The sequence below is a fragment of the Muscardinus avellanarius genome (genome assembly GCF_963383645.1).
Source record: "Muscardinus avellanarius genome assembly, chromosome: 18".
NCBI classification, from domain to species: Eukaryota; Metazoa; Chordata; class Mammalia; order Rodentia; family Gliridae; genus Muscardinus; species Muscardinus avellanarius.
The window spans coordinates 4685289-4710822 of NC_137804.1; the positions used below are offsets into that span (position 1 = coordinate 4685289).

The following is a 25534-nucleotide window of genomic DNA, read 5'->3' on the forward strand; positions in this document are numbered from 1 at the left end:
GGCTAGCCTGCTGACCTGATCTCCTGAGCACCTCTCCACATGGCCCACAGCAGGGGTCAGCTCTTCATCAAGAGACCAAGGCAGAGGAGGATCTGACTCCAGAGTCATCCGGGCCTCTCAGTCCATGTGCTTTATCCTGATGGAACCTGAACCCTCACCACCAACCGCTTGCTAAAATAAATAAATAAAAGAAATGTGTTTCTTTGCAACAGTAAAAGTTGCGCAACAAATCAAGAATGCCCCAGACTCCCTCTCGTGGTCCAACTTAAATCACTGGGCGCGTGTTTCAGCAGACAGTGCCGAGGGTGGCCTTAGACAACTCTAGGTTAGAAGTAGAGGCTGGGATGGTATAATTTGTGTTAAGGTTAAGGCACAGGGCACGGTGGCTGTCATTTCCAATTCTCACACTTAATAACATTCTGTCTTAGATGAAGGACTTCACCTCGGGCCAGGCAGGAAGGGGGATCCAAGCAAGATGAGAACTCCGATAGGCTTGTCTCTCTTCTCCCCAGAACCTCCCAGAAGGAACGTTTTGTACTAAAATCTCCCAAGGAAGTCGGGTAGACTTCTCCTGTTCCCTCTCTAGCACTGGTCCCACGTATTGAATTTTCACAGGAAAGGCTGACTTTCCAGAGACACGTTTGAAGGTGTTTCAGAAGCTAGAAATTCCTCTGGAGAGGCTGGGGGCAGTCAGGCTGGTCAGATGGCAAAGCTGCCGTGCTGGACTGGGGCAGAGACCTCTCTGCTCATGATTTTGAGCCCATGGGTTTGAGATCTTCATCTGAATGGCCAAAGAACTCAAATGTTTTTCACTGGGTCTGTGTCCACGCTGGACCGAGGAATGGCCCACCCCAGCCTGAATTCCCCCTCGACCTCAGGCTGAGGGCTGCATGGGAGGCGTCAGGACCAGCCCCGGGTCCTGAGAGATCGCACAGCGGGCTGAGGGATGGGCAAAGCCACAGCATTTTGAAATGATGAACATTCTTTGCCAGGTAAGTTGACACCTGTAAGAAAACTCTGGGACTTCTGTGGTCCAGCTTTGGGAAGCTCTCCCGCTGGGCAGAGGCCCCTGTCTACTGTTTGGGTGAAGCCAAACGCTCCACCAGTCGCCCCATCTCCTTGCCTTCTGCCCAGCTTGCCTGGGTACCAGCGGCCCTGCCAGCAACACAGAAAAGCAGCTTGTCTGTTGTCATGGAGACTGCCAACTTCTTCAGAGCCTGGGCCTTGGATTGTGGCCTTTGAAAATAAAACCTTCCATCACCGACGGGGGAGAGGGGAAGTGTATGAGAATAGGAACTTACTCTTCTGTATAGTAGCTAACATTGCTGAGAGCTTGTTCTGTACTGAGTACTATCCCACACACTCGGTACCCAACCATCTCGTAGCAACCCACGAGGCAGGTGAACCTCACCCATTTTACAGATGTAGAACATAAGGGAAGCTGGTTCAAGCTCCTTACCCATGACCTAAGGGCAAGGTTGCAGAGAGTGAGGCTTCCTACCCAGGCATCCCGGCTGCCTCTGCACACACAGGAGCGATGCTCTCTTGGGAAGAGTGCCCCCCCCCAATCTGCAGGCTTCCTACAGGATAGCTTCTGGTTTAATTCCGGTCTGTGGTTTTCAGTTTGGTGAAGAAGAAAAAAGAAAAAGCCACCTTTCCAAGCAATGTATTGAAAGGTTTCTCCTGGAAGATATTTTTGGTTGTATACAGATGGAGTAGATATTTCTATTCCAAGCCCTGAAGTCCACCGTGGTGGATGATGCTAAAATGAAATAAAAAGCACCCCCACCTACACACACACACACACACACACACACACACGCACGCACACACACACACACACTCTCGCACTCAAGATCTTGGCTTGGCTCCCACGTTGGCGGTGGCGTTGGCAGCGTTTGGGCACGATTTTCATCCCTGGAGGATGCCCCGCGGTATGGCTCCCAGAGCCCAGAGTCTCTATAGGCAGAATCCGCAGAGGACCGAGGCTCGGTGGAATCCATTTGTAGGGCCCTTCCATTCAAATACCGCCGCCACCGGATGAAGTATTTGTGATCCTCCATCGGCAACTGGACACAGGGGCAGAGGGCGAACTCGGTGAGTTAGAACGAAACGTTGCTTCAGGAATTCGTCCAGAGAACTTGTGGGAATTGGGCTGCTCCTCGTCTGCTCCCATCTGTCAAAGCAGCCTCGGCTGTGCGGACCCGAGTCAGCACCCCTCCCTCTCGCAAGCCGCCCACCTTGGCCACTCTCCAGGCGGTGGAGATGAAAGTTAAGTCTGATTGTCAGGCTCAGTGACCTGTGTTTGGTCCTGTGGTATCAAATGACTCAATACCAGCAGCAGTTTTTGAGATGTCCGTTTAAACAGAAGTACATAGACTTCATGTTTTGTTTGCAGAATATAAATTTATTTCCCTTTATGTAAAAAGCGGCCATTTATTTTTGCAGGGCAATGAGGGAGCGGGGTCTTTATCATTTCAAAGTTTGTGTTTACAATGTCCTGCGTAGGTGAAAAGAAGCCAATTCTAATGCGTTTCATAAACATGTGAGTAGAATTTTGTAGATACGTATTTGGATAATTGAAAGTGAGTGAAACAACCAATTTCTTTCTTCCCTCCTTAGCCCCCCCTGTCTGCATCCTCTTCTGAGTGGGTTCTGTATGATCTGCGGTGTGCTGTGAGCAGGACGCTGGGGGTCTTCACGAGTATTCCAAAGCAGACACGCGTGTGCATGCATGAAAACTAGTGTGAAGACCTGTAGAATATTTTGCCAACTACTTTACGATAGAGGTCATGCATATCCCTCAAAATTGTGCCTGCATCCTTTAGAGAGAAGCTTCTTCAAATATTTTTATTAAACCCAGGGGCATTCTACTTCCAAGTTACATCCTCACCCCTATTTAATCTTTATTTTGAGACAGGGTTTCACTAAGTTGCTGCGGGCCTCATTAGCTTGCTGAGGCCGGCCTTGAACATGCAATTCTCCTGTCTCAGCCTCCCAAGTCCTGGGATTAAAAATGTGCACCACCACACCTGGCTCTTCTTCAGTTCTTTCTGAGCAAATATTCTGCTTTTCTTTTCATGCATGTGTGTGCGCGCGCGCGTGTGTGTGTGTGTGTGTGTGTGTGCACGCGTGTGTGTGTGTGTTGGGGCAGAGGAGGGTTTTCTTACAGATCAAAGGTAAAATGAACTATTGCCATGTTTGGGATGATTATTGACATTTTGCAACCATTTGGCCAAACCGTTTCTGGGCAGGTGTTGAGGGTGTGTGGATGTGGGACGCCTGAACAGGAATGTCAAGTAACAAGCTCATGTTGCATGCAGCACCAGGATAATATTATACCTGAAAAGTCTACATGAATTCTGAACTGAGAGTAGCTCAGCCTACCTGAGAACTGGCTTTCGGAAGCCCGGATGGGCAGACAGGCAGCTTTGCCTGTAGAACTTCCTTTTGGGTGAGTGACAAACCGAGTTTGTCCTGCCTAAGAAGACGGGTTCGGGAGAGGACCCACACCAGAGCAGGATGACATGATTGCGTCATTGCAAGGGACGCCTTTCATGAGCGTTCCTAGAATTGCAAACAGCTGGCTCTTCCGGGTCTTAGCGCACACTCTCTTGTAACCTGTGTGGCCTGAGAACATTGTTTGTGTAATTAGCAATAGAGCTTCGGCAGGTGAGAGGCACTGGTATCTGAGCAGTTCAAATTGTGAAAGCATTGTGATTTGGTGTGCAATAAACATGATCTCCTCTCAACAAATTCATGAACCTGGATGGAGGTGGTGTGTGATCCCCATTTTACAACGAGAACACTGAGGTCCATAGAAGCAAAGTAATTTGCCATGTCACAGAGCTAGCCAGTGGTCATATCCCCTCCACCCTCGGCTACACACATGCTGGTGTCCACACACATGGGGCAAGACCCCCTGAACGGGCACTACCCCCTTGCCCGTCCTGAGATTAGATTTGCTGAGACTTCTCTCCCGATCATGTTCCTTGCTGCTGTTGGAAGCATATTTACATCGGGAGCATCCAGCAGAGAAACCCTGGGGCGTGTAGCAGGTGAGAAAGCACAGGACGCAGCCACGTCTTGGGTTTTTCTGTATTACAGAGTCTTGGATTTGCAAAGCGCCAAAGTAAAAAAACAGGAAGAAGGAAGAAAGAAAGGAAGGAAAGAAGGGAGGGAGGGAGGGAGGGAGGGAGGAAGGAAAAAGAGTTAAAAAATTCACATGACATTTCCTCCACAAAGTTTTATGAAACCAGACAGCTTTAAATGAGCTTCGGCGGCTCTCCCTCCCTGCCGCACACGTGTTGATGGGTTTTTCTCGGCTCCGGTTGTCTGTGATTTCACAGCTCTCTGTCACCTCCCTGCTGAAGCCGGTAATAGAAGCGGGCAGCAACACTCTCGGTTTCTCTGGGATTGCTCTCCGCCTGGTGCCTGCGTCTTTTCCCAGGAAGGATTCCGGGGCTACCCCCTGTCTCTGGCCTTTTCTCCCCATCAGGATGTAGAAGGGAGATGGTGCCGCTTCGTTACCTGAGTCTTCAGACACTTGAGCCAATTCTCTGGGTAGAAGATGAATTGACAGGAAGCCAGCCACCCAGTTCCGGTAATTTCGATAATTACGCACGGTTCACTTGCCCTGCATATTACGGTTTACTATGATTGATTATTTACTCTGATCCTTATTATTGGCTGCTGATTGTCGCCCTGGGTATTTTTTTTGACAGAACTGGATCATTTGGGGCCTGTCTGATGCCTAAGTTCCTAGCATTCTGTATGTCAATGTCTGTGCAGACATTAAGAAATGAAATATAACGGGCATTTTAAACTGTTGGCTCCATTTCCGTAAAATATGGGAAGAAGTGTTTCTTCTCTCTTTGGTGACTGCTTCATAAAAACAGAGTAGAATTTTGTTCTTCCGCCGATAAAACAGCAACTCGATGTGCTGGGTGTTACAGTTGTGGATGCGGCTTCATGAGCAGCGGATGAGATGCCCTCGTCCCGGGCTATTTCTTTGCAGGAGCTTGGATTTTCACAGAGCAGCCACCTCATGATATAGCTAGCACCCATCACCCAGAAAGAACAGTCAGAGATTTCTCGGGGTCTGAAAGCTAAGAATCAAGTCCTAGGACCTTTTTCTCATTCACTTATTTTAATCAGAGTCACGAGTGCACATGCTTTAAAATACCAAACCGTTCTTTCAGTGCATCGCAAAACGTAGACAGCCCTGAGCCTCACTCTCCACCGCATTCCTGCTTCCTGAATATATCTATGTTTTCAGATTTTAAGTATTTACCTGCAAAAAGTTCAGCGTTCAGCATTTACCTTCATGTTTCAAAATAGCATGCTTAAACTGTGGGTCTTGTTTTTCTTTTGACTTTAGGATCTCTTCTCTCTCTCGCGCTCGCTCTCCCTCCCTCCCTCCCTCCCTCCCTCCCTCCCTCCCTCTCTCTCTCTCTCTCTCTCTCTCTCTCTCTCTGCAATTATAGTTGAGCTCTTAGAGAACCATTTCACTTTGCAACACAGACTTCTCAGTATGGAAAAAAATCTATATGTGAACATTTATCAAAATAACGTAGTATATAACCGGGCGTGGTGGCGCACGCTTGTAATCCCTGCACTTGGGAGGCTGAGACAGGAGGATCGCACAGGTTCAAAGCCAGCCTCAGCTACTTAGTGAGGCTCTCAGCAACTTAGTGAGACCCTGTTTCCAAATAAAATATAAAATAGGTCTGGGAGTATAGCCCGGAGGTAGAAAGCCTCTGGGTTCCACCCCCAGTGCCACCAAATAATAATAATAATAATAATAATAATAATAATAATAATGTAGTATATATTAATTTTGTGTGTATGGTGCTAGGGATTTAACCCAGGGGCATCTACCTCGGAGCCACAATACCAGCCCTATTTTATTTTTTTACCTGGAAACAGTGTCCTTGTCTGTGAAATGGGCACAGAAAATACTGCCCTTGTTAAAGTGTGGACCAGGTTGAGGGGCAGGGCTCAGAGGGCAATGTCTGGTGCCTTATAGAGCTCTGTGGTCCCTGTCAGTGGTCCATAGTCTCCCTTCTTTCCATTTGACCTTTCTCTGGTACCAAGACCCTTGTTTCCCCACAGGAAAACTCTCTTCTATTCTAGGGCCATGTGGTAGGGTCCTTCTCATTTCTAGTCTCAGCCCCCAGGCCGGGCATTGGGTGAGGCCAGCCAATCAGCACATTGCGTTCTCAGTATGGGAAAAGTTTGTGGAGTTACTTCTTTGGTTATTTTCTTTCTTCTAGTTCCCCTATAACTTCTAACTTCTAGAATACAGATATTGGACCCCTCGGATAAATAGCCTCTTTTTTTTTTTTTTTTTTTTTTTTTGTGTGTGTGTGTGTGTGTGTGTGTGTTACTGGGGATGGAACCCAGGGACATTCTACCTCCAGGCTTACACCCTAGCCCTATTTTTTATTCTTTTTTTTTTTTTAAACAGGATCTCACTGAGTTGCAAAGGGCCTCACTAAGTAACTGAGGCTGTCTGCAAACCACAGTCCTCCTGTCTCAGCCTCCTGAATGCTGGGGTTACAAGAATGTGCCACCACACCCAGCAGATGGCCTCAATTTTATCTTTAACATTATCTATTAGGTTTTTGGTTTCCACAACAATTTTGTCTTATTTCCAAGCATTATTAATTTCTTGCAGTACTGCACATTTTGTTTTTCTGTTTCTTTTAGCATATAACATCGGTCATACCTACAATATATATTTTTAAGTTTTCTGCTCCTTTAAGATTTTTTTTTCCTTTGTTTCTGGTACTTATCTTTAATGATAGTGACTCTGCTGAAGAATCCAACGACCCAGGGCTGTGAATTCATTTCTGAGAATGAGGCTCTGATTGCTGATGTGAGGGCCAGTGGACTCAAGTAGGGCTGGTCAGCTGGTGGGCATCAGCCCGGGGTGACCTGGATAGACTGTTCTTTGGAGGAATTGTCAGTAGGTCTTTTCCTTAGAGTTGGTTCTTTTTTTTTTCCATGAAGGAATATTCTAGTCTTCTGCATGACATAGGTCTAGCACTCATTTGGGGAAGCCCAGTAGCAGAGAAGGGCAAGCATTCAGCATATATTTCCCAGGGCTTCCCCTGACTTTTGTACAACTGGAGCTCCGGTCCAGGGCCCCTCTTTATTAGCCTTCTTGAGATGGCTGAGGGCAGCGTCCTGGCTGAACTCAGTGTACAGGGGGGACCGTCTCGCCTCTCCTGCCTGCACCCCCACTTCTGAAAGTAACTTCCGCTCCTAATTCCTGAGTCTCACTGGGTTCTGACGCACACATTGGGCTTCTGTGGGGGACTTAGTCATCTGCTCAGACTTCATCAGACCCCCAGGTATCATCACCGCGGCCCCTGTAGGAGCTTTGGCTTCTGTGTCTCATTCAGACGTTCACAGGATTACTCAGAAATAAACATGTAGGCGTGATCGACCTTGTTCACCTGGAACCGCCACCCTCAGTTCCTGCCTAGAGGGTGGCACTGGGGTCAGATGAGGACTGGGAGCGTACAGACCCACGAGCACACTGCGGAAGAGGAACAGGGTTCTTTCACTCTGTGAGTCGTAAGAGTCGTCTCTGGGGTCTCGGCGTTCTACGTGTCCTTCCTGGAGAGGAGGTGGCGCTGGGGGAGGCAGCTCATTTTGATCTAGGGAAGGAAATTGGGTTTCATTACAATTCAGGAGGCAAACACTTAGACTCTCTCTGATAGATAAAACTCCTATCCAGAAAAAGCAGAAGTCTGGCGAAGCAGGGCTTAACTTTGCCACGAGCAGAGCACTCGGGCATTTCTCTTCCGGCCGTTTCTGGGCTTCTCATGACGCCCTCCTGGCTCACGAGCAGAAGCTTGGAAAGGCGGTAGCCGCCCGCAGTCACACCACACCTGAGCAGCACCCCACTCACATCTTCTGCTCTGATGCGTCCAGGGTTCTCTACCAGCCCCTGACATTTCAGTGCCATATGGGACGCTGTTTTCAAAAATAATGCTAAGACAACTGGTTACCCACTTAGGGGGGAAAAAAAATAAAGTTAAATCTCAGTTTACATCAAAGTCTATTCCAGATGGCTTAGGGATTGAAATGTTAAAAACTAAAATACGTGGGAGAATCTGCTTTTATACTCTTCATGTGGAAGCAGATAAAGCCCTTATAACTTAAAAAATAATAATAATAAATGTGTTTGCTTGGATGGCACACACAGTATAAGTTGGAACAATAGAAGATTAGCGCAGCCCCTGCGCAGGATGACTTTAAATGTGTGAAGTGTTCCTTATTTTTAAAGAATATTATGCTAAGCAAGATCGGCCAGTCTCAAAACATGAATAATTGTATGCTTTCTCTTATATGTGGAAGCTAGATAGAAATTGGGAAATAAGAATGACATCAGACAGAAGAGCAGAGACTCCCTTGGAGTGATGGAGGGGAACTGAGGGAGGGAGGAGAGGAGGCAGAGACCTTAAGACCGTAACAACTGAGCGGGGCGTGGTGGCGCGCGCTTGTAATCCCAGCACTTGGGAGGCTGAGACAGGAGGATCTTGGGTTCACAGCCAGCCTCAGCTACTTAGTGAGACCCTCTGCAACTTAGTAAGACGTTGTTTCAAAATAAAGAATAAAAAATAGGGCTGGGGTTATAGCTCAGAGGTTGAGTGCCCCTGGGTTCCATCCCCAGTACAGCAAAAGAAAAGAAAAGAAAAGAAAAGAAAAGAAAAGAAAAGAAAAGAAAAGAAAAAGAATGTAATCTTCTGTACATATTTTAAATCACCAACTCCAGCCTCAAAGACATGTGTGGAGAGGAAGAGGGAAGGCCCTGACTCCAAGAGATGTGTGCATGTATATTCCTATCACTATATGCCTCAGTACAATGTAGAATTACAGGATACCAAATAGAAGTACATGATTAAAGAATAGTGATCATCTTGAACAGCATAAAATTTAAAATTTTCCGCAAAGCAAAATATACCATAAAAAGCATCAAAAGACAGATGTTGACATGAAGACCGGGTGTGATGGCACAGGCTACTAAATCATGGTGCTTGAGAGGCTAAGACAGGAGGATTGAAGGTACACAGCCAGCCACAGGGACTTAGTGAGACCTTGTCTCAAAAAAAAAAAAAAAAAAAACAATAAAATAGGGCTATGGGTGAAGCTCAGAGGTAGAATGCCTCGGAGTTCAATCTCCAGCGCGTGCGCGCGCGCGCGCGCGCGCACACACACACACACACACACACACACACACACACACATATAACAGCAAAGGGCCGATGGACTCAGTGAATTAAGAATTCTCATGTATCAAAGCCAAGTAAAGAAAAAAAGGAAAGTTCAGAGGAAAAGGGAAATATCTGAAAAGAGACTTAAGCCCTTTCATAAGTAAATGCAAATTAAGAGAACAAAATATTTTAGATTAGCCAATAGCAAGAGCTTTGCTAGGTCAGTGCAGGAAGGATGGGGAAGGAAGCTTGAATATGCTACTGGCAGGGTCTCATCAGCACAGGTCCTCTCTTTGGGGGGCGATTTGGCAATAGCTATAAAAGTTATAAATGTACGTAACCTTGGAGCTAACCATTCCGTTTGTAGGAATATGCGCTATGGAGATACACATATGTCTAAAAATATTTGTTGCAATATTGTTTGCAATGGCAAAACACTAGGCAACTATCTATATACCTCTCCTTCAGTTTCCTGACTAAAGTATCATATACCAATACTAGAATACTCTACAACGAGGGAGGAAAGAATGAGGCGTGTCTATATTATTGAGGAAATATCATGTGATAATGTCTGTCTATTCCTGGAAATTTTCAGGAGGAATGGAGACAAATGCTTTATTTCTACTTGTGTATGTGTTTAAAATTACAGTCATATTTTAAGCTATTAACTAGAGTAAGAATCTGAGAAACTGAGCTGGAATCAACCTTAAAGATGTTACAGTCCCACTCTTAGTTTACAGAAGAACCTCAGATTTTCAAAGCCCAAGATCATTCAACAAATAAAACCGAGGAGGAAAAAAAATAATAAGGCAATACTCTCAGCAGCCTAGTGAGTTTCAAAACAAAAAATACCAAGTGCTAGGGGTATAGCTCAGAGATAGAACACCCCTGGATTCAATCCCCGTGGCCACAAAATGATAATAATAATAGTAATGATGGTGCTGATGATGTCCTGGTTCTCATATGGTTCCTTCTGTAGGATGCTCCTTGCTGTGAAATTTATTTGGCTGTTTTATTAAAGAGAATATCAGTGTCCCCAATGGGCCTCCCTAGAGATGATCTGTACAACACCAAAACTGGGCTCTGAGGTCCACATCCTCTTCCCCATCCCTCCACCACAGAGAAAACCTGTCCCAAAGCAGTGGCAAACCACTCTACAAGTGACCCGGCCTTTGTCTAGAAGTTCCAAAGCTTCTAGATAAAAAGCATCTTCCTACTCTAAGAGACTCCTCCAACCCCCATGAAAAACAAACAAAAAACACTACAGAAGAGCCTCTTTCCCTCTTCCTTGGTCTTGGGAGCAGAGTAAAGAGAGGGCTCATTGTTTCAAATACCTTATTTTCCCTGAATTCGCCATTCTTGGCCTCAGCACTGTTTGGTTCAGAATAAGAGGCAGGGGCCTCTCTTAGTAGGTTTTTTTTCCATTTTTATTTTTTATTATTAATTTTTTTAGAGGAGGAAAGATTTTTTGGGACTCATTTCAGAGGTTTCAGTCCACCGGGCCACTCCACAGCATACACGGTGGCAGCCGCGGTGACAGGAAGTGTGGAGGGAACGAGGGCACCCGCTCCAATATCAGGGAGGCCGGAAATCACTCCCACGTCATGGCGGATGGATGTCAGTCTCACATCATGGTGGCCGGAATCTGCTCGCCCATCATAGAGGACGGAAGTCATTCCCACATCATGGTGGCTGAAGTCACTCATATCATGGAGGCTGGGACTCGTTCCCACATCATGAGGGACGGAAATCCCCTCCCTTTTAATTTTCACAAGAATGTATTGTGTGTCGATTTTAGCCAAAGTCCAGAATTAGCTAATATTAACAGTAATCAAGTCATCTCATTCCAAAAAACAGCTGGGAACGTAAAGGGGAAACAGCTCGGTAGACAGTTAAATATTACTCTCAGTGTAGTTTTGATGGATAAAAAAAAAAAGAAACTTGCACACGTTTTTGGGGGAGGGGTACTAGTGATTGAACCCAGAGGCATTCTACCTCCAAGCTACACCTCCATTCCTATTGTACTTTTTAATTTAGAATCAGGGTGTCTCTAGGTTGCTGAGAGCCTTGCTAAGTTGCCGAGGCTGGCTTTGAACCTGCGATCCTCCTGTCTCAGCCTCCCAAGTACTGGCTTTATAAGCATGTGCCACCATGCCTGGCTTACGGTACATGTTTTTCGTAGGAATTTGCATAGATCCATCAGAGACACACATCGGTGGCTCAGGACATCTGTGAGGCAGTGCCCAATGCTACCCCCTTCCACGTCCCTGGAAATTTGCTTGGAAGTAATTATGGTCCTTTGTATCCTGACGGTGAAGGATGTGGGATTCAGAAAGATAAGTTCTGTCTTCAATGCAGTGCATTTGAGCAAGGCAGCTGAGGAGAGAATCCCAATGCCCTGGCGATTCTTTGCTAGCTCAGCCTGCAGAGCATACAAATTAGCGCAGGGCGGCTGCAAGGTTTCCCTTCTGAGCCAGCCTGGCTCAGGGCGCTAACCGCAGCTGGACCAAGAAACAGCGGCTCTCCAGGTCAACGCAGTGAAATCTTGCTCAGTGTAAGCCAATTCTGACAAATAAAAGAAGCTTTCACCAGCTCGTAAACAGGAAAGCAAAAGACGCCGCATTCACCTGTTCTGACTCTCACCACCAAACAATTGAAGCTAAGAACAGTCATTTCCTTCCCCGCCCTTCATCCCGTCCAGAAGGCTGCTGGTTGATGTAAGTCACTGAATTGCGAGGGGAGACAATTAATAATTGTGGGGTGGAGCCAGGGGCCCTGCAGGCCACCTGAGAGCCGGAAGGGCCAGGCTAGGACTAGCAGCCTAAAGACCAGAGGGCCCCTGGAGATCTAGGTAAAGGCTTCTTTTTAAAAATGTAATGTTTAGCCGGGCGTGGTGGCGCACGCTTGTAATCCCCGCGCTTGGGAGGCGGAGACAGGAGGATCGTGCAGGTTCGAAGTCAGCCACGCTGGCTTAAGAGACCCTGTTTCCAAATAAAAATATTCAATAGGTCTGGGAGTGTACCCGGAGGTAGAAGGGCTTCCAGGAACCCCAGTACTACCAAAAAAAACAAAAAAGTAATGTTTATACTTTATTTATTCACTTTTTAAAATAAAAAAATTAGTTGCATATAACAGTTGTATGTATTTGTGGGGTGCAGTGTGATGCTTGGCTGTTTGTAGGTGACATATAATCACCAGGGCAATTAGCATTTCCCTCTCCTTAAACATTTATCAATTCTTGGTGTTGGCACCTTAGGCTCCTCCCTTCTAGTACTATATAAAATACATAGCCAGGCGTGGTGGCACACAATTGTAATCCCAGCTCTTGGGAAGCTTAGACAGGAGGATCGCAGGTTCGAGGCCAGCCTCAGCTACTTAGGCCCTTTGCAACTTAGTGAGACCCTGTTTTAAAATTAAGAATAAAAAATAGGGTTGGGGTGGAACTCAAAGATAGAATGCTCCTGGGTTCGATCCCCAGTTCTACATAAAAATAAAATATATAATAAATTGCTGTGAACTCTGGCCCCCCCGTGATGCTGTAGAATGTGAGAACTTACCTCTACTGAGTCCCTTTGTTTCGGGGACTTGTTATTTCACCTTTCCTCATCCCTCCTCGCCCCTGCCCTTCCTAACCTCTAGCGCTGCTCTTCCGCTCTCTGCTGTGAAATCAACTCCACATGAGTGAGGACGCGCCGTCTCTGCCCTTCTGTGTGATGTCAGATGCGTTTCACTGAACAGAATGTCCTCCGCTTTCACCCACGCTGTGCGAGGGACAGGATTTCACTTTTATGCCTGAGTAATGCCCTACTGTGTATAGTTCTTCATTTTCTTTATTCATCCATCGATGAACATCCCCTTTGAGTCCAAGCCTTGGTTATTGGGAGTAGTGTTGTAATAACCAGGGGTGCAGGGACCTCCCTCTTTAATATATTCATTTCACTGACTTTGGATGTATATTTCAGTAATGAGATTACCGGATCATATGGTAGTCCTGTTTGTTTGGGTTTTTTTTAGGAACTTCCATACTATTTTCCATAATTAAAGTAATTTACATTTTCATCAACAGTATATAAAAATTCCCCTTTCTCTGCATTCTCACCAGCATTTGTTATTTTTATTCATATATATACATACATACATTCATCATACATACTAGGGATGGAACCCAGGGGCATTCTACCTCCGAGCTATACTCCCAGCCCTATTTTTTATTCTTTTATTTTGGGGGTCTCACTGAGTTGCAAAGGGCCTCACTAAGTAGCTGAGGCTTGTAATTCTCCTATCTCAGCCTCCTGAATGCTGGTATTACAAGCATGCGCCACCATGCCCGGCAGGCTTTTTTTTTTTTTTTTTTTTTTTTTGAGAAGCAGGTCTTGTTAGGTTACCAAGAGTCTCACTATGTTGCTGAGGCTGACCTTGAACCTGTGACCCTCCTGTCTCAGCCTACCAAGTACTACAGGGATGTACTACCTATAATCCTATATTTTTTATTATAGCCACTTTAACTGGGGTGAGATGATTGCTTATTGTGGTTTTGATTTGCATTCCCCTGATGATTAGTAATAGGAAACATTTTAAAATATATATGTTAGCTGCGCGTGGTGGCCCACGCTTGTAATCTCAGCATTCGGGAGGCTGAGACCAGAGGATCACGATTCGCAGACAGCCTCAGCTACTTAGGCCCTCTGCAACTCAGTGAGACCCTGTTTCAAAATAAAGAATGAAAAATAGGGCTGGGGGTGTAGCTCAGAGGTGTAATGCCCCTGGGTTCCATCCCCAGATCCACAATATGTGTGTGTGTGTGTGTGTGTGTATGTGTGTGTGTGTGTGTGTATGTTAATGATTTTCACAATTCACTTATTTATTTATTTTGCAGTACTGGGGATTGAATGATTGAATCCAGGGCATTCTACCTCCGAGCAACCCCCTAGCCCTATTTAAGTTGTGGAGGGCCTCACTAAGTAGCTGAGGCTGGCCACAAACCTGTGATCCTCCGGTCTCAGCCTCCCAAGCACCAGGCTCCCCCTGCTCCTTTTAAAATAGGATTTGTTTTTGGCTGTTGATTTACATATTCTGGATAATAATCTTTGTTGCATCCATCATTTTCAAAGATTTTCTCCCATTGTGCAGATCCTCTCTTATTTGGTTATTGTCCTTGCTGTGTTTCCTTTGCTATGCCAGTGTCTTGAAGTATTTTTTTATAGGATGAGACATAGAGGTCCAGTTTCAACTTTCTGCGTGTGGGCGTCCAATTTTTTCAGTGCCTTCTCTGTGGGATGGCAGTGTTTCACTCAGTGTGCTCACTGCTGTAGCCCAAAATACCTGATGACCACAACTTAGAGAAAGATTTATTTGCTTCCTGTTCTGGAGGATTCAGTCCATGTTAGGCTGGGTCAGGTCTGTGGAGCACAGGGTACAGCTGTGGAAAGGAAGGAGAGAGAGTGGGAGGAGGGAGGGAGGGAGGACGAGAACCAGAAGGGGAGATGTATACAGTTCCCAAAGTCACACCCCCACTGACCTACCTGCAGCCGCTCCCTACCCACCCACCTTATCACCAGGTAAATCCATTAATCCAGCCATGGACTTGTCTACTGATAGATCAGAACCCTCAGGATTCAGTGATTTCACCTCCAAACATTTCACATTGTTGATCCCTGAGCTCCTCCAGGGGACGTTCTTTGTCCAAACCCGCCAGGGCTGATGAGGTGCCTGAGGGTTAATAGGTTCATTGTCTAAGGCTTGGGACTCAGCCAGGCACTGGGAGGTGCAGGCGTGTGTGACCTTCCTACAGCTCATGAGACCCAGGGCTGACACAGTGACTCAGTTTCCTCCTTCATCTCTCTCTAATTACTGTAAGGACCAGACACAGAGTGGCCAGAGAGCCAGGAGCAACTCAGGTATCTGCGGGGACATCGCCTCCCTCCTCCCGACCGTTTGTCAACTCCAGCGTCTCTCCATTAGCAAGAAGATGGAGATCACATTAATGGCAGTTGTCAGGCACCAACTGAACATGACACTTGCTGCCTCCTGGCCCAACGTCCGCAGATTCCCAGCGACATGGCGAGAGGTCCCACCTGAGGGATGTCCTTTCTCATCATGACTTTCAGTGTCTCCCGACTTTTCAGAACAATTGCTCTGACTTGGCGCTCAAGGGACTGCGTGCCGTCAGGGCTGCAGGATTCTTATTTTCCAAACATGTGAGTGACAGTCTGCTGTTTTCCCCTCAGCATCGAATCTGCCCTGTCTCTCTGGGCTCTTCTGGGCACGGCGAATCTGTCCTTGAACCCAGGAGTTCTCAAGGTGTGGCCCTTGGACCAGCGCATCACTCCATCTGGGAAGTGTTCAGCACACACGCTCTGGCCCCACTCATTCCTGCTAAGCCAGGAGCTCTGGAGCCCTCCAGAGACCCCCATGCACATTCAAGTTAAGGACTACTAAAGCTTAAGAAACACCTTCACCCAAAAGCCTTAACTTCATGGGTAGGATGATGGATAAGAATCGAATGTTGATGCCAGGCATGATGGTGCATGTCTGTAATCCCAGTACTTGGAAGGCTGAGACAGGAAGATTGAAGGTTCAGGGCCAGCCTCAGCAACTTAGCCAGGCCCTCTGCAACTTAGTGAAACCCTGTAGCTCAGAGGTAGAATACCACTGGGTTCAATCCCCAGTATCACGCGCACACACATGCACACATATGCACACACACACACACACACACACATATACGCACGTACACACATAAACACATACACACACACACATGCACATACACACACACATCAAATGTTGGTTTCCTGCCAAGTCTATGTTTAACCATATATTTACTATAGGGGGCTTTGGAGACAATAATGTTGATAATAATAAGAAATGACATGTTCTGCAAAGTCACCCTGGGCGAGACTGTCTGCGTGATCCCCATGCATGTCATTTAATCTTTATAAAAACCTGATGAAATATGCATTATCTTCATTTGCATTGGAGACATCCAAACACTCGCAAGATTAAACACATCACCTAGGCTCACGCTTGAGGAAAAGACACGGTGGTTGGTGGTGGAGTCAGGGGTTTTGTTTTATGTTTTGGAAACGTGCTCATCATACCTGGAGCTTCTTTCAGGGACACGGTGTCCCAGGAGCTGTTGAGATATGAAGGGTCCTGGAGCTGAGTGTCGCTACACGGCAGAGGCTGGGGGGATTCTGGGAGCAAGGCCGTGTCCCGGGGCCTCTGCAGCGCTGAGCGGTCAGCTGGGGATGCTGTCAGCTGGTGACAGAGCTGACTGCAGAGTCTGGGCTCCTGCAGGCCTCTGCTGGCAGGAGGAATAGCACCCAGGACAGAGGGGAAGCTGTTCCTGCATGGCCTTGTGCTCAGCTGACAGGTTGCGATCACCGAGTCCCAAAGTTAAGTGAGTTCTTTGCCCTAGTAGATAAACCAAAATATTCCTAACTGGCCTCATATAGCATCTGTATAGGGCAAGAGGAACTCTTTCTTGATACCTTTAGAAAACAAATCAAGCCGGGCATGGTACTGCGTGCCTATAATCCCCAGTACTTGGAAGGCCGAGACAGGAGGACTGCAGGTTCGAGGCCAGCCTTGGGAATTCAGCAAGATCATCATTTAAAAATATGTTTTAAATTTACAAGGGTCTGGTGTGGTTGTAGATTAGAGACAGAGTGCCCCAGGGTTCAATCCCAGGAGGAGGAGAAGGAGGAGGAGGAGGAGGAGGAGGCCTTCTAACAATTCTTAAATTTAATTAACTCTTTGTTTTTTGTGAGATTAAATAACTGCCATTTCCTTAGTGCCTGCATATTCAAACTTTACTGTAGATGCTTAAAACTCACAAAATTCTGCCAAATAAATATTATTCCATTCTGTAGGTAAGGAATGGGCTGTAGGTTGGACGGGCTCAGCCCCCAGGTAGTAAGTGGTAAAATGCAGCATCCAGTCCAGGCTCTGGGGACACAGAGATGCTTCTTTTAGGCTGCAAACTGATCCCAGAAGCCATTCCTTTCTTCCCTCGGGGGCAGATGTGTCACATCTGCAGACTCCCATCTCTACCTCCTTACTGCTTCAGCATACAATTATCATCAAATAGCATCAGGTAGCCAGGCGTGGTGGTCACACCTGGAATCCCAGTGCTTGGGAGGCTGAGACAGGAGGATTGCAGGTTTGTGGCCAGCCTCGGCACCTTGTGAGGCCCTCTGCAACTTAGTGAGACCCTGTTTCAAAATAAAGAATAAGAAATAGGGCTAGGGAGTACAACTCGGAGGTAGAATGCCTCTGGGTTCAATCTCTAGTAACACGCACGCACGCGCAAACACACACACACACACAGCAGTTGCTGCTGACTTAATTTTTACCAACAAAATAATGTTAACCTAGCTTTATCGTTATCAATGTCTGTGGTAGATCGCTGAGTGAACCTTGCTGTTTGATTCAGGTGCAAATCCACAGCTTCAGGGCATTGATTTCTTTTATAACTATTGCATGTGAATTTGGGAGTACCATTTTAACTCTTCCCCTCTTCCTAGCTGTTTAGGATCGTGTCCCGTTCTTGTTCCTTAGTAAAAACGGGAAGGGTGCAGAGACAAGCCAGCTGCTCGCTCTCTTAAAAGAAAGCTTAAAAGAAAAGGAATTGCCGGGCGTGGTGGCACACGCTTGTAATCCCCACGCTTGGGAGGCGGAGACAGGATCCCGCAGGTTCAAAGCCAGCTTAAGAGACCCTGTTTCCAAATAAAAATATAAAAAATAGGTCTGAGAGTGTAGCCCAGAAGTAGAAGGGCTTCCAGGAAACCTGTAGTACCACAATAAATAAATAAATAAATAAATAAATAAATAAATAATAAGAAAAGGAATCTTGCCATCTTAGGAAGAAGCCAGGTAACTTTGCTAGGCCAGTGTGTACCCAGCTCTGATACCCATGAGAAAAATTTGCTAAAAATGCAGGTTCATACTCATTCTGTTTATCTATCTATCTTTATGGTACAGGGGCATTTTACCTCCAAGCTACACCACCAGTCCCATTTTTAATTTTTTTTATTTTCTTTTTTTTTTTTCAATTATTTGCTGTTTTTCCAGTACTGGGGCTTGAACCAAGGGGCATTCTACCTCCAAACCTGCCCTATTTTTTATTCTTTATTTTGAAACAGAGTCTCACTAAGTTGCAGAGGGCCTCACTATGTACCTAAGGCTGGCCATGAATCTGCAGTCCTCCTGTCTCAGTCTCCCAAGTAACGGGCCACCAGGTCTGACTATTAAAAAAAAAAAAAATAGGGATTTGACTCAGCAGGCCTGAAGCCTGGGAGGGTAGAGGCCAGAGGCTGTGCTTGTCCCTTGGGCCTCTGGGTGGCGTTTTCTGCAAGCCCCCACAGGGATGGTGAGAGCTGGGGGGTCTCCCACAGAAAGCCCTGTTGGGGGGCTGAGGGGCGCCCTGCTTTGTCTTTGGCGGCCAGGGCTGAGCAGGGCTTGAGGGGCACCTTCCTTCTCACAACTGTATTGTTTTAGTCTAGTGAACCGAGATCCATCGGGTGCTGCCAGGCGAGACTTGAATGTGATTGTAATTTCGCAGCTGTTCTTAGACTGAGTTATGTGACGCCGGCCCGTCTTCTAATAAGAATGCATCGTGCTCAGGAATTCAGTGGTGCCATAGAAAAAGAGATTGGAAAGCCGCTCGGCCAGCCGGCACGTCGTCCGCGATTGGTATTCAGAGGAGGACGTTCATTAGGGAGACGGAAGATGATTTCAGATGCTCCTCTGGCTCTTTGAGTCTTGGGGCTTCCTCTCTGCTTCTTCTTGGAAGCAAGAGCCCTAAGTTGCAGTAAGAACACTGCCAGGATTTCTGCAGGGAAAGCCAGCTGACCAGAGATGAAGGCACCGGCCCAGGGAGGGGGCCCACGGTCTCTTTCCACACGTGCTTCTCGCTGAGTCGGTGACCTGCCAGAGAGCGGCTTCCTCCCATGATTCTCAGTAAAAGAGGAATAACACGATTCCTCCTTCCAGTACTCCCATGTAGCAACTTTGCAATTCACCCTTTATTGATTCTCCTCTGTTGTCCCCAGGCTCCTGAGGACCCAGTCTCTGGAATGGTTCTACAATAACGTCAAGAGTCGCTTCAAGCGCTTCGGCAGCGCCAAGGTCCTGAAAAACCTGTACAGGAAACACCGGCTGGAGAGCGGCGTGGGCTTTGACATCCTAGGTACAGCCGGCTGCCGGCGCCCTTCCTGCCGGCTGAGCGGGTGGGAGGCCTGGCTTGGAAGCCCTGTGTGCTGGAGCAGGCTCACTTGGGAGGGACATTTGCTTAAACATCAAGTGTTAGCTCAGTGTGGTGGTGCACGCCTATAATCCTGGTGCTTGGAAGGCAGAGTCAAGGCCAGCCTCAGCTACCTAGGGAGACCTTCAGTGGCTTAGTGAGATCCTGTTTCAAAATAAAAAATAAGAACAGGGATGAGAGTATAGCTTGGAGGTAGAATAGCTCTGGATTCATTCCCCAGTACCAAAAAGAAAAAAGAAAAACTCAGGTGCTAGTGAGAAGCAGAAACAGGAGGTCAGATTCCAGAGGCTCATTAAATTTTAAATTTTTGAGTTCCAACATCCCTACTGGGCTTTAGAGCCAGAAAGAGTCAGATATTTTAATTCTGGATCCCTAGAAATGAAAGGCTCTCGGTCATTATTCCATAATGATTGAAACACTGGAAAGCCATTTTGGTTTGGTTATGAGAGACTAGATCTGTACCCAGAGGCTAGGCCCCCCTTCCCTTTCTCCCTACCTCAAAACTCCATTCTTACCGGGCCCAGAGTCTAGAAACTATTCAGCTTATAAGAACCAGGAGGAGGGAGAAGGGACCAGAAGCCAAAGGATCAGCACCTTCCTATGAAGCCTGAAGGACACATTTTACCTCTGCTGTTTTTATACCATGAAGACAACCAAGTAAATCAGAACGAGAAGTTACATTCTTTAGTCCTATCATACCAGCTAATAAAAAGAAACAGTCATCAGAAATGAGTAGTGTATCCTCCTAAAAAGCCTTTTATTTTTTTCTGTCAAGAGGCAGATTTTTAATCACTCTGCTGACACAGGTAAAGGTTTTTTTTTTACCCATGAGAATCAGGGAAGAAAAGAAAAGAAAGAAAAACCTGACGCATCTCATTTGCAGGCTTCTCACCATCGCTATTTTACATGATTGTATTCTCAATGAAGTCTTTGATTGTGTCTTATCTAAAAATATGCCAGTTGCTTGGATAACAGGGCAAAGAGGTATTAAACACAGAGAATCATAGGGCCCTTTGTGGTCTCTCTTGGAATCTCTGTCTTTCAACTAAGCTAAGAGCAGGGCCAGCAGTTTCCACATTACTTTTATCTTGTCTTTACTTTTTGTTTTTTCTTGGCACTTGGGATTGAACCCAAGGACTTTTACCACTGAGCTACACCCCTAGCCTTATTTTCTATTTTATTATGAAACAGAGTCTCACTAAGTTGCTGGGGGTCTCACTAAATTGCTTAGGTTGGCCTCGAACCTGCCACTCTTCCTGGGCACAGGCAAACTCCAGACAGGGGGCCACACTCGGGACTTCCCTGGCCTGTGCCTCTATTCCTCGCACCCAACTTCAACCCTCCCAAGCTGTTCCCCATGCAGCACCCAGTGCACACTTCAAAGGCACCCATCTTAAGCCAGGTGTGGTGGCCCACGCTTGCAATCCCTGTACTTGGGAGGCTGAGAAAGGAGGATCACAGGTTCATGGCCAGCCTCGGCTAGAGAGTGAGGCTCTTTGCAACTTAGTGAGACATTGTTTTAAAAATTAAAAAATGAGAAAATATGGATGGGAGCATAGGTAGAATACCCCTGGGTTCAATCCCCAGTTAGAGAGAGAGAAAGAGAGAGACAGACAGACAGACAGACACACACACACACACACACACACACACCAGTCTGACTGGGACACCTTTTGACACCTTTGCTGGCTTCACATCGCTCAGTCTTTTCTGCTGAACATGTTCACTGAACTGTCAGCCACTCCACCAGCTTTACTTATATACACCTTTATTTATGTAGGTCTTAGATGTATCTATGTAGGTCTTGATTAACGTAGATGTTCACAGGGCAGGGAGGGCTTCTAGTCTTGCTCCTCGGTGTGCCTCTAGCCCAGCCAGCATACTCATTGCTGTGACCCCAAAAACCTAATGACAACACCTGGGAGGAAGAAGGGTTCATTTGCTCACAGTTTTGGAGATTTCAGGGGTTCAGTCCATGTTAGGTCAGGTAAAGTCTGTGGAACTCAGGACATGGAGTGGGGAGGAGGGATAGAGAGAGACAGAAACAGAGAGAGAGAGAGAGAAGGAGGGAGAAGGGTTCTTCTCGGCCTCACGGAGGCCAGAAGCAAGAGAGAGCTCATGGGGGGGGGGGGTTCATGGACACATGCACAGTCCTCAGGGTGACACTCCCAGACCTCCACCTCCAACATGGCTGCCGCATCTTTGTGAGGTCTTGGGGACACTTTAATTTAAATGCAAACCATAACAGACTCTAACGCTTACCTGGAGGCTAGGATACCTGCAGACTATTCGCAGAAGAATGAATGAAGACTGACACAGTTAGGCAGAGGGCACACTTGTGCTCAGATGGATGGCCTAAAACTGCAGAGATGGCTGATCCCAAAACCTTACAAGTGAGAACACGGAGACACAGGAGCCAGAGTCCCTTACTTGAGGGTGTAGAGCTGGAAGAAGAGGACTTCAGGCCTTTGAAAGCCAGGTCGAAAAGCACAAACACAGAAAATGACGTATAGTCTGGCTAAATCGTGATGATGAGTCACACATGGGTCTTGCATTTCTTAAAGACTATAGCCTATCAAACCCACTGCAGATACCCTCAGCAGGCACCTGTGGGGCCCCCCACAGGAGCCCGTGTCAGCCTATTTGACCTGGTATCAACGGTATTGGCCCCTTTTTGGAATTAAGGCATGTAGACCCATATCTGTTTCCTTGGTTCATTCAAACAGTATCTTCGACCAGCATCCAGCTCCAATGTTTCTTGAGTCACCTAATTCCTACTCACTGTCTTGGGCACTGAGATACAGGTGATTTCAAACTTTAAAAAGCCATATCCCCACCTGCAAGGATTTCATTGGTGAATTAGTATGGGAACACAGCTAGTACAATCTGCAATTTGAAAGAGAGCTTAAAAAGGTCTTAAAAAGAGCCAGTTGCTCTTCCCAGACTGGAGCTAAGCACAGGTTGTGTGTTTCGTTGAGGGAAGGCACAGTCGACCTTAACAGATTGTAGACCGGGGCTCACCTGGTTCCCTCCTTGCTTTGCTTCATGTGAGCCCTTTTCTGTGGAGAACACTGACAGTTGAGTCATTAACTAAGCTGTCGGGAGGGAGGCCGGGCCTCCAGCTGCAGACGTGTTAAGCCCTCTCACACATCTGCTACATCAGAGGAGAGTATAGCTGATACTCGTTTTTTTCTATAAAGAAACTACGAGTTAGAGAGGTAAAGTAACTTGCTCAAAGTCACACAACCGGTAACTTGCAGGTCCAGCCACGGCTCTCCCAGCTCTCAGCCTTTCATCTGGCATTCTGCATAGAAGGAGTCTTAGTCTGCTTTGTGTGGCCATATCAGAACACTCGAGTCAGAGTAATATGTAACAATAGGAGCCTGCTCGGCTGCATTTTAGAGCTGGGAAGTCCAAGGGCATAATGCTGATGTCTGGCTGTGTCACCCATGGTAAGAAGTAGATGGGCAGGGGTCATGTAAGAGAGGCCCACGGAGCAAGAGGAGGCCTCGCTTCCTACAAGCCCACTTGCAGTGGCTGCAATGGCCAGATCACTCCCACCGCAACAGACTCCACTCGTGAGGGCAGAGCCCGCGTGACCTAACTGCCTCATCTTGGGCTCTCGTCTGCCCACTCTGTTCCCCTGGGCTTCATACTTAACATGCGTAAGTGGTGGGGCGTGGGGACAAACTTAAATCATTGCAGAAGGTATGGGAAGGGAGTTGGGGGTGGGGGACAGCAATGCTGTGGCCAAAATCAGTGTGTAATCTAGGCACGGCGTAGCACACCTATAATTCTAGTACTGGGGAAACTGAGACAAGAGGATTGCAGGTTGGAGAACAGACTTAGCCATTTAGCAAGACTCTCAAGCAACCTAGGGAGACCCTGTTTAAAACTAACTAAATAAATAGGACTGGGGGTGTAGCTCAGAGGCAGAGAGGCCCTAGGTTCAATTTCCCAAAACCACAGAAGAAGAAAAAGAAGGAGGAAGAGGAGAGGAAGAAGAGGAGGAGGAAGAAAAAAGGAGGAGGAGGAGGAGGGAGAGGAGGAAGAAATCAACGTGAGAAGCAAAAGCAATAGGTCAGAGATCGGGGCACCATCGTGGGACCCAGCGATTCCCTCGACCTTTTGCAAGGCTGACCATCAGAGTGGGTACTAGCGATGCCAGTTCAGGGTCACAGTATACCAGGGCTTGTCAAAGGCTGAGCGTATTTTCTCTCCCTCTCCCCTAGGAGGAGGCTTTTTCGAGTCAGCCTTGGAGAATGAAGGAAGCGTTTCAGGCAGCGACTCGACATTTTATAGGCAGTCGGAAGGTGAGTTGCTTTAGAGTTTCCGGCAACCAGAAGTTGGAGGATGAGAAGCACAGTCGTTGGGTTGGGTGTCCCAGCCGCACTCTTGCCCTGCAGGGCAGCCATTTACCCTTCCTGCCAGTCTCTATGGCTCTGGAGACAGAGGACGCCACTCAAATCTTAGTTCACTCACTACCGTGCTGTGTAGCCTTGGTCAAGTATTCCAACCACTCTGTGCTTCAAAGTTACCATCTACAAAATGGTAGCTACGTGGTACCTGCTCACTGGGTCCTTGTAAGGATCAGGTATGATTGTGTTTGCCTGACTCTCGGCCTGCAGCCTGGCCTGTGGTTGAGCTCTGCGAGGTTGGCCATTGTCAGTGTTATTGACATTGGCTTATGGTGTAAAATCTGTTCCCGTGGATTTTTGCATTTGTACTAAACCATCGGCATGGCCCAGTGTCCTTAGGACATTGAATAACTTCCAGCCTGCTCATCCCGATGATATGGTTAATGCACAAAAGAAAACAAGCTTTATCTGAGAGAGCGAAGGCAGAACCTATATTTTCTTAGAGCCCCAGAAACCATTTCACTTGCTGAGCAGGAGACCGGAGGGCAGAAGAGCGAGAGAACAGGATTAGGAAGAGACGGGCAGTAGTGCTCAAAGAATCATAAATAATCTGCTGTGTCTGGGGTGTGAGACGTGAATGCCAGGCGGGAGGTGGGTGGGAGGGACCAGGGACTCGCGTGCCACCGTGAGCCGTTCGGAGCTTGTCCTGGAGCCCCAGGGGCAGGAGCTTGACGGGGACGGTCACGTGACTTGTGGTCCCCTTGAGAAAGCTCTCCGTGTTGCTTCCTGTCCAGGACACAGCATGATGGACACCGTGGCTGTTGCCCTACGAGTGGCTGAAGAGGCCATCGAGGAAGCCATCACCAAAGCAGAAGCCCACGGGGACAGCCTGGTAGGGCCCCGCTCTTCTCTGGTGGGAGGTATGGGTGGGGGTCCCAGCTGCCAGGAGAAAGTTATGGGGCGAGGGAGGAGTCAGTGCCACTGCCATTTCCTAGAGGGTGTCCGACTCCATCTATGTGAGTGGTCCAGCCTCTCTCTAAACAGCGGCCCCGCACGCCTCAATTCCTAGGATAAGCAGAACGAGGCCAGCTACCTGCGGGACCACAAGGAGGAGCTGACTGAGGAACTGGCCACCACCATCCTGCAGAAGGTAGGCAAGCCCGGCGTCCAGGTCACTGTGGCCTCCCGCCTGGGGGGCACCAGGCTCCCGGGGCAGACAGCCAGAGAGAGAAACAAGCAAAGGGGCGCTTAGGGCCAGGCTCCGCCCTCGACGCTGTTACCTATAAGATGGAGGAGTTTCTTCTCCTGTCCTCAGAGGGACCACAGAGGCCTTAAGCAAAGGTCTTTACACAAGGAGCATCGAAAGCCCCCAGTCTTCCTTTCCCACCCCAGTAATTTGTATCTTACTCACCTGCCAAGTCCACTTCTGCCCAGTCTACAGATGTCTCACCCCGTCGCAGTTCAAAGCATCTTTGATCCCGACTCTGTACCTTTTCAGCTGTAAATTAAGCACACCAACTACCACGACCCAGCATTCAGTGTTGAAGAGGACAAGAAACCCGGCTCCCCCTGCCACCTGCAAGGGGAGGCCCAGGACCCCACCATCCATAGCCAGTCTGAGATCTGCACGCATGGGGCTTGCTTGACCAGGCCCCTTTGCATGGGCAGGCGTCTCAGTTCCT

General features: G+C 47.5%; 1 protein-coding gene across 1 annotated transcript in view; it reads left to right on the plus strand.

The window, feature by feature from the left end:
- Window positions 1-25534, plus strand: part of MYRIP (myosin VIIA and Rab interacting protein) — a gene marked incomplete at both ends in the record, with an annotated part of 147609 nt that overhangs the window by 61615 nt on the left and 60460 nt on the right. Inside the window, 4 exons of the mRNA XM_080715871.1 lie at window positions 19283-19419; window positions 23727-23807; window positions 24647-24744; window positions 24922-25002. Of these exons, the coding sequence (XP_080571997.1) occupies window positions 19283-19419; window positions 23727-23807; window positions 24647-24744; window positions 24922-25002 (397 nt within the window). The remainder of the gene's footprint in view (window positions 1-19282; window positions 19420-23726; window positions 23808-24646; window positions 24745-24921; window positions 25003-25534) is intronic.